Source organism: Mus caroli, chromosome 2 (assembly GCF_900094665.2).
Source record: "Mus caroli chromosome 2, CAROLI_EIJ_v1.1, whole genome shotgun sequence".
NCBI lineage: Eukaryota > Metazoa > Chordata > Mammalia > Rodentia > Muridae > Mus > Mus caroli.
The window spans coordinates 21084365-21096429 of NC_034571.1; the positions used below are offsets into that span (position 1 = coordinate 21084365).

The 12065-nt window shown below is 49.0% G+C and overlaps 2 protein-coding genes across 2 annotated transcripts in view; both read right to left on the minus strand.

Moving 5' to 3' along the window:
• Positions 1-4652: 4652 nt before the first annotated feature.
• Positions 4653-8742, minus strand: Tor4a (torsin family 4 member A). The gene is made up of 2 exons (XM_021156779.2): positions 8507-8742; positions 4653-7837 (listed from the first exon to the last, which is right to left on the minus strand). The coding sequence occupies exon 2, from the start codon at positions 7799-7801 to the stop codon at positions 6500-6502; it is 1302 nt and encodes a 433-aa protein (XP_021012438.1). The 5' UTR covers positions 7802-7837; positions 8507-8742; the 3' UTR covers positions 4653-6499.
• Nelfb (negative elongation factor complex member B) overlaps positions 7770-12065 on the minus strand; it is a 16551-nt gene continuing 12255 nt past the window's right edge. The window contains exon 13 of the mRNA XM_021156472.2: positions 7770-7837. Coding sequence (XP_021012131.2) covers positions 7805-7837 — 33 coding nt within the window. The 3' untranslated portion in view covers positions 7770-7804. The remainder of the gene's footprint in view (positions 7838-12065) is intronic.

The following is a 12065-nucleotide window of genomic DNA, read 5'->3' on the forward strand; positions in this document are numbered from 1 at the left end:
AAAAAAAAAAAAAAAAAAAAAAAAAAAAAAAAAAAAACCAAAAAAAAAAAACAACCTACCTTTGAAGGCTGCTGAGATGGCCCAGATGGCACTTGCTACCCAAGCCTGCCGACCAGGGTAAAAGGAGAGGAGACCAGCAGCTCCACAGGTGTCCTGTGACCTCCACACACTGGCTGTGGCACACACTCATGCATACACATCATGCACACAGCTAGGCTTGGTAGCTGTCGCACGCCTACAGTCTCAGTACTCCGAATCTGTGAGTTGGAGGCCAGAGCTACATAGTGAGACCCAGTCTGGAGAAAATTAATTAAAATTAAAAATTAAAAATAACTTTTTTAACCAGGTGTGGTGAACGCCTTTAGTCCCAGAACTTGGGAGGCAGAGGCAAGAAGTTCTGATTCGAGGCCAGCCTGATCTAGAGTGAGTTCCAGGACAGCCATGGCTATACAGAGAGACCCTGCCTCAAACCTGCACCCCCCCCCCAAAATAATTTAATATTAAGATTGGTGGTTGTAGCATACACCTTTAATCCAAGAACTAGGGAGGCAGAGGCAGGTTAATCTCTGAGTTTGAGGCCAGCCTGGCTACACAGAGAAATTCTGTCTTGAAAAATCAATAACAACAACAATAATAAACAACTAAAAACTAAAAAAAACCTAAGAGCTTTGGGGACTAGGCATGTGTGGAACATTTGATTTTTTTTCTAGACAGGGTTTCTCTGTGTAGCCCTGGCTGTCCTGAAACTTAAGTCTATAGACCAGTCTGGCCTCAAACTCAGAGATCCTCCTGCCTCTGCCTCCTGAGTGCTGGGATCAAAGACATGTGCTACCACCATCAAACTTCTTTTATTTCTTAAAGTCTCTAGAACAGGCTTCTGTCTGGGTGGTTGATGGGTTCATTATGGGAAAAGACAATAGTATGTCTTTTGCTTGTTTGTTTGTTTGTTTGTTTGTTTATTGTGAGTTTTACTGTGTATCTTTGGCTGTCCTAGAACTTACTATATAGACTGCAAGCTGCTTCAAACTCACAGAGATCCCCGTGCCTCTGCCTCCTGAGTGCTGGAATTAAAGGTGCGGGCCACTATACCCAGCTTGAAACAGCATTTTTGAAAGTTAAAAAAAGAATGAAAAATTTTACAGAGCTGGAGGGATGACTCAGTGGTTAAGAGCTCTTGCAAAGGACCTTGGTTCAGTTCCCAGCACCCATGTCTGCCCATCCACAGTTTAGCTCCAAGATATCCAACTTCCTCTTCTTGCCCCTGGGGACACCAACACTAGCATAAGCATAATTTAAAAAAAAAAATGTTTTTAAACAGGGTTTGGAGATGGCTCAGCAGTTAAGAGCACTGACTGCTTTTCCAGAGGTCTTGAGTTCAATTCCCAACAATCACATGGTGGCTCACAACCATTGGTAATAGGATCTGATGCCCTGTGTGTCTGAAGACAACAGTGTACTCATATACATAAAATAAATATATAATTCTTTAAAAATAAAATCTGGATTGGAGAGATGGTTCAGTGGTTAGGAACACTGGCTTCTCGCATCAAGGACCTGAGTGCAATTCCTAGCACCTACATGGAGACTCCCAACCGAATGTAACTACAGTCTCTAAGAATCTGAATTCCTCTTCTGGCACCCCGTGCACCAAGCATGCCTGTAGCGCATGGACATATATCCAGGCAAGACACCCACACACATAAAATAAATAAAGCTTTATAATAATAATAATTAATAATGACAAACCTTTAAAATTATTTCACAAAAATAGTAATTTTTACGAGAAAGAAACTGTCTTCTTTTGATGCTCTTCATCAAAATCTTGCCGCCTCCACCTTTGTCCCTTCTGTCTAGCTATATAGCTATTCTGTGTTCATGAGCATACTCTATCAGAAGCATGGATGGCCACATTCGTGCTCTTCTAAATTGTTAAGAGTTTATTACATAAACTCATGAACTAGGTTAGTTGCGGTGGCTGAAGTTCTCCAAGTCGTCTACTAACAAAACACATTTTCTGTTCCAATGCCAATACCATATTGTACTAGCTGGTGTTGTGTATCAACTTGACATAAGCTGGAGTTATCACAGAGAAAGAAGCCTCCTTGGAAGAAATGCCACCATGAGATCCAACTGTAAGGCATTTTCTCAATTAATGATCAAAGGTTGGGAGGGCCCATTTTGGGTGGTGCCATCCCTGGGCTGCTAGTCCTGGTTTTGTTTTGTTTTGTTTCTTTGTTTTGTTTTGTTTTGTTTTGGGACAGGGTTTCTCAGTATAGTCCTGGATGGCCTGGAACTCACTTTGTAGATCAGGCTGGCTTCGAACTCAGAAATCCTCCTGTCTCTGCCTCCCAAGTGCTGGGATTAAAGGCGTGCGCCACCACTGCCTGGCTATCCTGGGTTCTTTAAGAAAGCAAGCTGAGCAAGCCAGGGGAAGCAAGCCTGTAAGTAACATCCCTCCATGACCTCTGCATCAGCTCCTGCTTCCTGACCTGCTTGAGTTCCAGTCCCGACTTCCTTTGGTGATGAACAGCAATGTGGAAATGTAAGCTGAATAAACCCTTTCCTCCCCAACTTACTTCTTGGTCATGATGTTTTGTACAGGAAAAGAAACCCCCGACTAAGACACATATTAATCCCAGACCAGACATTATACATCACATGGTGATTATATCTACGTACAAATACAGGTTATAGAAAGGCTACAATGGGGATAAAAGAGGCTACAAAGAGAATCTCCAAGTTGGAGGGCAGGTGGTAGATAAAGTTCTTAGAGAGCTGCTAGGGACACCACCACAAAACCAAGCTCACTGTGGTTTGGAGTCAAGTCCCATGATGGATCAGACCTGCCGAGGCAAGGGACAGGTTTGAGCTGAATGGGTGGCAGCCAGATCCCTGCCTGCTGCTTCCTTGACCCCGTGGTGTTCAGCTGAGGGGTCAAGTGGAGCTCTTGTCATTGTGGTCTAAGTGTCCTCTTCTTTATGTGATTCAGGGGACTGTGGAACACGTTTCCTTAATCTGGTTGTATTCATTAGTTAATCATTTTTCTGAATACACTGATGTGTCCATATGGCACCTTCTTACCTACAGGCATCTATATGTGCCTCTGGGTACTGCAGGGCAGGGGGTGGTATGGACAAGCATAGAGAAGTGCAGAATTGTCCTGCCACCCTCTGTATCTCTCAAAATGGAGTCAAATTCTGCTTCGTAAAATGAAATAACCCAAGGCAAGGCACAGACTAGAAGCCGCTGTTTTATAATTATGGGATGCCTTGGACCCCCTGCGGTTTGGGTGATCTTTCCGACTCTCAGGACGCTATTAGCTTTCCCTTAAAGGTCCTTTTTGTACTTCTAAAATTAATGTGTTTCCAAAGACGCCTAAAGCTTTAAGACAGGCAGAAACCTCCCCTCCAGATTTACATGCAGGTCAAGAGGTCAAAAAACATGTTTTGAAGACAAAGAATTTTGCCTAGTGCCAGAATCTTTCACCCCTCACACCCACCAACCCCTTGATACATTTCCACTTTGGAAAATGGAAGTTTTTTTCCTCTGTCATGGAACTCTTACTCCACTTTCCCAAACTTTGACTTGAATAAAATGGTTTCCTCTCCCAGCTTCTGCCTCCACATCTGTTTTGGTAGAGGCTATGGATGGTAGTTTGAGTAGGAGCAGCCTTCTCAGACTCATACATTTGGATACTTGGTCCCTTGTTGGTATAACTATTTGGGAAGGATTAGGAGGTGTGACCTCATCAAGGTGTGTCACCAGAGCTTCCTGCTTGTGAATCACAGCAGGGTTGGTGAAAATTCAGAGTCTGAAGCCAGTCTAGGCTATAAGGAGTTCAAGGCAAGCCTGGGCTATATAGCAAAATCCTGTCTCAAAAACAAAACAAAAAGAGAAAACTTAAGAGTACTGAGTTCTGGATCACCTAGGATCTCATAGCAAGTCTGTCAAAAGAATAAAGACAGCAGGTGTGGTGGCGCACGCCTTTAATCCCAGCACTCGGGAGGCAGAGGCAGGCGGATTTCTGAGTTCGAGTCCAGCCTGGTCTACAGAGTGAGTTCCAGGACAGCCAGGGCTACACAGAGAAACCCTGTCTCAAAAAACAACAACAAGGGCTGGTGAGATGGCTCAGTGGGTAAGAGCACCCGACTCTTGAATTTGAACAGGAGTTCAAATCCCAGCAACCACATGGTGGCTCACAACCATCCGTAACAAGATCTGACTCCCTCTTCTGGAGTGTCTGAAGACAGCTACAGTGTACTTACATATAATAAATAAATAAATCTTAAAAAAAAAAACAACAACAACAAAAAGAAGGAAAGAAAGAAAGAAAAAAAAGAATAAAGACATAATAGTTGCACACTTCCTGCTCAGTTCTGCTGGCTGAGCTATGAATTTTAGCTACCTGCTATACTTCCCTCCAGAATTCCTCAAATAACAAAACCTATAAAATCCATTTGGCTAGCATGGTAGTGTACAAATATAATTCTAGCATTTAAGAGGCTCAAAAGTTCAAGATGAGCCTGGGCTACGAATATAAAACCCTGTCTGAAAACACGAATTTGGAGGGATGGTTCAAGGGTTTTGAGACAGGGTTTGTGTGTGTGTGTGTGTGTGTGTGTGTGTGTGTGTGTGTAACCCTGGCTGCCTTGGAACTCACTCTGTAGACCAGGCTGGCCTTGAACTCAGAGACCTGACTGCCTCTGAGTGTTGGGACTAATGGTGCACACCTGTCTCCAGAATCAGGAATTATTAAATAGATGGTTAGAAAGAGATGTTGGTGAATTTATCATTAACAGGTTTTAGTACCCCTTTCTCAATTCATAGACAGTCAGAAAAGAAAAGAAGGTAGGTGGGTAGATTTGAGCTGCGGTTTATTCATGGGCACAATGCAACCTGCTCAGTGCTGAGTGTACAGGCTTCTTTAGACCTGAAATTAGCCTCCATGAAATTATTTTAGAAGTGCACGATTTTATAAATAAATAAAGAGGAGATGCTGCTCGGGTTTGTACCCTCACTAAGTCGCCCAGTAGACGGTAAGTGAATGACTACAAGCAACACTTGGCTGCATAGGGGACACTTCCAGGTAGGTTTTCAGGTGACAACCCTGGGGGCCTTCTTGGCATAATCCTGCAAGAACTGAACAGCATCCAAACTCAGCTTGTCATGCACCAGATCCTCAGACTACGCACGGCAAACCGGACCACACTGGAGCCTGCTAGTAATCCTCTCTAGGGAACCCTAAGCCTGGGTAGTTTTGCAGCAGGTCTCCCCCAAGCGTGGGCGAGGACATATCACCCCCCTTGAGGGGTTCCTCCTCTTTAATCTCTTCTTGTATCACCACTTCCTGTGTGCCCTCAAGCCACACTTTGGGAATGCACCGCTTTCTAACCCAGACTGATGAGCATCCACAGGCAAAGTCTGGGTGCAGCCACAAGATGGCAGCACAGACACGGCCAGAGTACTAAGAAGCCTCCTTCCTGCCTTGCAAATTCCAAGCCAATGGAGAGGTTGAACCTAGGACCGCCAAAGGCTACAGGGAACCTCACCCACGTGTCACTGTGGCAACCAGACAGCACAGACAGGCAGAGGCTTGGCACCTGCCCATCTGACCCCACCCCACTGGGCCTCATGCTTGTTTCCTGCTTCCTACAGCGAGTCAGCCTCAAAGCAGGGTTCACTTCCAAGGCTCCCAGTTTGCTATGGATTTAACCGCTGTCACTCCAGAGCCAGGGAAGGGAAGGGGCCAGTGAGTTCCTCAGCAGTAGGACAGACTGGAGTCCAGTGAGCCTTTCTTGGGAAACCTGAGCTTGGTGGTTTCCCAGGAGGTCTCCCCAGGCTGGTGAAGTCACATCATCTCCCTGGAGGTAGAGGTCCCTCCTCTTGGGTCTCTTCTGGTGAGCAGGACCCATTGTAGGTGATTCCAAAGCCATTCTACATGTCTGTCTCTGGGGCAAACAGGCAGCCAGTTTCACGAGGGTGGGTCTCCTCTTAGGTTCATGCCCCAGAACATCTGAAAAATTCCACGATCTACTCACTGGCTTGCAGACATCTAACTGCCTTCTGGGGCAGGCAGAGAAGTGCACAGACAGAGAAGCAGTCCCCACCTTGTAGCCTCTAAGCTAAGGAGGCATTCAAGGGGTTGTTGGGAGTTTGTGAGAGGCATGGAGGCTGCCACATGTTCCAGAGGACCAGAATCCTACCGCAGCCTCACACCCTCTGAGATAATCTACCATAACCCTGGCTACTTCCTAGGGTTATGGGAAGCCCTATCACATGTCTCTGGGATATGATGGACATAGTGGGAGCTGGGGGTATGGGGAAGACTCCATATAGGAAGGCAGCTGCTTTCCTGGTGACCTTAGGGAATCTCAAGGCTCAGGGGTGAAGAGGACGTGGAGCTCAGAGCTAAGCCACTGCATCAGCCGCCCTAGCTCCTGGGATGAACCAGCTTGGGGGCCACAAGTCACCTGACATCCTTCCTGTTTTCTTCAACAGTTCAATTGCCTGGGTCCATTGGCCAGTGTCCAGCATGTGCAGCCTTGTGTTGTAAGAGGTTAACCTTAGCTACTACCTGCTTGCAGCCGGTGATGGCAAATTCATGTCCAGCAACATGGTAGTAGCTGAGCTGCTCTGCCAGATGTTCTGCCAGTGCCTGCTCAGGAAAAAAGCCCTCCCCTGCCATTTCCTCTCTGAAGCAGTTGATCACATCCGGCTTGTCCAGTAGCAGGAAGGGCACGATGGCTGCAGTGTGCCACAGAGGGTGTTCTCGGGCCAGGAGCTCTCGAAGACTGGTGTGTAACTCCTCGGCTGGAGATTCCTCAGTCTGAGTACTGCCTGCACTATGGCGGAGTGGGGGCAACATCCGTGACGCGTTTTGCAGCACAAAGTGCGTGATCTCTATACCACCAGCGCCACTTAGGAGTACATAGATAGCATTGTGGAAATGGTGCGAGCGCTGAGGCTGCAAGAGGTCGTGGAGCTCATCCAGCAGCGCAGGTGGCAAGAGTTCAGCCTCATCCAGGACCAAGAGAGGGGTCTTCTCCTGGGCCTCAGCCTGTGCCACCACATCTGCCACACGCTGTGCCAGCTCCTTTCGGCAGTCCTGAACCGGGCGTGGCTCTGGACAGTGATATCGTGCATGGTACTGCAGAACCAAAGCACCATCCCCCAGCACTGCGCGAAAGTGGCGCGCCAGCAGACGCCCCACGTGACTCTTGCCTACACCACTGGGCCCGTGCAGTGCCAGGAGCAAGGGATGACTGTGCACATGTGTAGCCAGGTAGTCTCGCAGCAGGGCCATGATGCGGCCCACAGCAGCTGGCTGTCCAAACACAGAACGCTGCAGCGCCTTCTCCAGCCCGTCGAGGTCGTAACGTTGTGCATTATCGTCCAGATTCTCAATGGCGTTGAGAACCTGGAACCCCACAATGGCTACAAGAAGCAGCAGGCAACGTTGTGCACGACTCTGCCGCTCTGTGCGGGGTCGGCACTTCCGTGAGGTTTCCGGGTAGAGCACTACCCGACTACGCCTGCGTTTCTTGCGGGGTGTCCTAGAAGTCAGCTCTGTCAGGCTGTCGAAGGTGAAGAATTTAGGTTGGTCTAGGTCGGCACGTAGAGTGCCCAAGCTGCCGGTGGGCCCAAGTGTCCCAGTCCCAGAGTCCGGCTCAGTGCCTGGCTGCAAGAGGCGTCTCTTGCGCAGGACGCAGACTCGGCGGCGCAGACGGAGCACGGCGCGCACTGGCGCTATCACACATGGTCCCTTGGCCTGGGGCTCTAGGCTAGGATGGCCGCGGTCCATGGTTCAGGACCTGTGCTGGGCATGCAGTTCCCCTCCCTGCAATAAGAAAATGGGAAGACTTCTTGAGTCCCCGATCTTACCCTCTGGGGGTTCCTTAAGGTACTTTCCGGCCAAATACTGGCCCCGCCTCGCCTAGTTCCACTAACCAGGAAGCCCGGTTCTCAGCAGGAGGGCCCCAACGCATGCAAATCTCTTGGGTCCTCTCCGAAAAGGCCTAGGCCGTGAGGAAGTGCGGGGGTGGGGCGAGGTGTATAATTTATCAGACTGTTGACCTCCCTCTTAGAGGAATAAACAGAAGGCTTGTTGTCACTGATTAGGGGTACAGAATGGTCAAAATGGACCCTACACAAACACACCCAGCACCTATCAGACTGTCAAAGGCTTTACTGGTCCCAAGTAGGCACCTTGTCCCAGCGGACTCAGTACCCCTAAGAGTTGAGGCTCTCCCCATACTTAAGACAGTTGGTGGAATATGCTGACAAACTTTCATGGTTTTGAGAATGGATTCTAGCACTGTCCCTAGTCACAACCTAGGCTTTCAACCTACTCCCACCCTTAGCTCCCATCCAAGCCCAAATCTGGGGTCCCTCACCCTCCTCCCAGAGAACACAAGAGCAGAAAAGTGAACAAAAAGAGCCAAGGAAGGATTAAAGCCTTGCCTCTGAGGAGGCTGGCCTGGAGCGCTCCGTATCTGCAGCTACCTACCTGCAGCTGCGCAGGCTCCTCCAGCTCAGCCACTCCCTTCCAAGGCCAGGAGCCAGCAACTCAGGAAGCAGGAAACGCTAGTCTTCCACCCAAACGGTGAGGTGGGTGGGCCAGGGTCTGGATGGCCCAACTCAGGCTTGAAGGGGTAGCAACTCCTGCAGGTCCCCAGGGACCGGAGCAGAGGAAGCTCTGGGGAGGTTTCCGCTTAGATGCAAAGGAAGTGAGTCAGGGGTGCTGGCAGGCGGAGCTTGGGCTGAACGGAACCGCCAGTGGGGGGAGGTCTGGCTGACTGGCCCAGAACCCCTATCCAGGGCACAGAGAGGGAGGAGCCCGTCCAGCAGCTCTTCCCATAGGCTCCCTGGACTCCTGAAGGCTCAGTCTGCCCTCTACTTACATGGCCTCTGCCATGATACCCCTTTCCCTGACCCAGATAAACTGAGGAAGTGACCCAAAAGACCCTACTTAGTAAACTAGTAGAAAGCAGGTCATTTGCTCAGCGGGGTGCCTCTAATCCCATTCTTTTCTTCTGAACTTCCCTTCCTTTCCCTACTCTACCGCCCACCCTCCCCTTGACCCATTCAGCTCATAGGGCAGGACCCAAGAAACAAAAGTTCTAGAGCTAGGGGTAGAACCCCTTATGTCTCAGAGCCCTTGTGGAGTGGGAGAGCAGATTTAAAAATGTTCTTTGGCCAAGAACTGGGAGACAGAAAAGCTTTAGACTTTTCATGGCAACCTGTTTGCCTGCAGCCCTGCCCACCTCCATGCCCATTTATGCAGGAAGGGACGTGCCCCAGACTCCTCCCATTCTGAAAGGGAGCTGGTTGCTTCCTTGGCCAGCCTGGGATCCTGAACTTTCCAGAACTCTCACAAAGTTTAGAGTGGCCAGAGTGGATAAGTGTTTCCAGAGCCCTCTAAACAACTCAGCCTCGCCCATGACACCCCCCCCCCCATCTACACTTCACAGACCGTGTAAAATATCAATGCACACAGCTGATTGAGCAGGCCCTAGAGGGAAGAGGCTCTTAGAAACCTTAGTTTTCTAGTCGAGAATTTCCTGACCCAAGGATACTGGGCCCTGGGGTCCTGGATCAGGCCCTGCAATACAGGGACAGGATAATCTTTAGGTAAGCCCAATGCTGGCCAGCTACTTTTCCAAGAGGCTGATCTATGGAACTCCCTAGGGCCCAGAGTCCCATTCCGGAATAAGGAAAAGACCTGATAAAGTGACCCATTCAGGGAACTCATGCCACAGAGTTACCTTTTGCAAGGATAAAGCTTTTATAGACAGAAGGTTCGCAAGCCTCAGTGCCCAATCCCTGGTCCCAACCCTACTGTAAAATCCAACCTCACCAAACCTGACCCTTCACCTACCACACCCTTTCCTTCCACAGCTCCTTGAAGGCACACTTGGCCCACACTAGCAGAATCCAGCCACACAGACCTTTTGTCTCCCCCAGGCTTCAGCCTCTAGCAGTCCTTCGCTCTGCCCAGTGACCCTGCCTGGCATCCAGTCCACTCACAGCTTCTGTTCTCAGCCCAGTCCTTTCCTGTCTACCCCATGTAGCCCTAGTCACCATCCTAAGCGCATGAAAACAGCCCCAAGAGCCTTTGTATTTGGTCCTTACAGCCTGCCCTTCCTGAAATGTCTGTGCTGTGTAAGCAGCAGCTGCCTGGATATGACACCCTCAAGTCCCAGTGTCATAAGCTCTTTACTAATGGATTCACTGCCATCACCCCACAGACATGTCTCTTCCACTTTTAAAATAACCAACCAAGCCTGGCCTGATAGGCACTTGGGAGGCTGACAAGTAGGTGGTGGATCTGTGACTCTGAGGACAATCTGGTTTACATACCAAGTTCCAGGACAGCCAGGGCTACAGAGACCCTGTCACAGAAAATAATATAAAATAATAATAATAATACAGGAGAATCTGGCATCACTTCCCCCAACCGAAGGCCTGTGTTTTTTTGACCTGTGACCTACACAGCTAGAAACTTAAGCAGTGTTCCTGTGGTCCCACAGTGATCTAGTTGTGGTGTCACAGGCTGAAGCCTCCCCCAGCCACCTAGAGGGTGGTAGAGGCTGAAAATTCAAGCCACTGTGCTGTGCCTTCAAGATTGGTGGTTATGATCAAATGAGGTTATAAAAATGTCACCTTGTCAGTCCATGGCTTTAAAGAGAGAAAACAGACCCATACATTTTCATTCCCTCCCTCCCTGCCCTTCCCCATCCCTCTCTGTCCCCGTCTTAGTCAGGGTTTCTATTCCTGCACAAACATCATGACCAAGAAGCAGTTGGGGAGGANAGGGTTTATTCAGCTTACTATGCACATTGCTGTTCATCACCAAAGAAAGTCAGCACTGGAACTCAAGCAGGTCAGGAAGCAGGAGCTGATGAAGAGGCCATGGAGGGACGTTCCTTACTGGTTTGCTTCCCCTGGCTTACTCAGCCTGCTCTCTTATAGAACCCAAGACTACCAGCCCAGAGATGGCACCACCCACAAGGGGCCTCCCCCCTTGATCACTAATTGAGAAAATGCCTTACAGTTGTATCTCATGGAGGCATTTCCTCAACTGAAGCTCCTTTCTCTGTGATAACTCTGTGTCAAGTTGACACAAAACTAGCCAGTACACCCCCTTTCCCCCAATCACTGAGGTACCCTATGCCTCAGACCTCTGTCAGAAAGGCTACTATCATTAAATTCATCCTGATCTTTGGACCAGGTTCTTGAGCCAAAATAAACACACTTTATGACTCATCTAGTCTATAGTGTTGCTTACAATAGAAAACCGTCCTCCCTTTCACTCAGCTTCAGGGATATATTCACTAGCCTGCCCCTCCCCACCTGGTGACAAACAGCCAGGTTCAGCCAAGGTACATACCATTCATTCACAGCTGGGAAAAGCTAGGCACAGATTAGGGGCCCTGCAAACACCCACACCTGCCTGATCCCATCACAGCACGAGAGCTTTCATTAGGCCTCAGACAGCTTCCCTGCTCAGCCACTCTGGTGGTTCCTGTCTTGAACGCCCAAGGCCCAGCTGGACTTTCCCTAGCCACCCAGGGATGTCTAAGCTGCCACAGGGCTGTAAAGTTTGATGTTCAGAATCACTCTGACCTAGGGCTTATCCTTGGTCCTCATAGCAATTCCTATCTCTCATTTTGAAAGACTGCACACAAAGATCAAAGCACCCTGAGAGGCCCTGAGATCTTCCAGCTAGGCCCTACACCAGGTTACTCAGCACAGAGGCCAAAGCACTGACTCTCCAGAATGTTACACCCTCCAGGCGTGGTGGCACACACTAGTCCCAGCATGTGGGAGGCAAAGGCAGGATCTCTCCAAGTTCAAGGCTAGCCTAGTCTATACTATGAGTTCCAGGACAGTCAGAGACAGGTAGTGAGACCTAACATTTAAAAAAAAAAAAAAAAAAAAAAAAAAAAAAAAAAAAAGGAATGAAGAGGGGGAGGAAGAGGAAAGAGGAGGAAGAGGAGGAGGTGGTGAAGGTGGTCATGGCATCCACCACTGAACCCAGTCCCAGGACAAACATAGATTCCTCA

Excerpts from the sequence above, each read along its gene's own strand:
- Tor4a (XM_021156779.2), bottom strand. The coding sequence starts at position 7,801 with ATGGACCGCGGCCATCCTAGCCTAGAGCCCCAGGCCAAGGGACCATGT.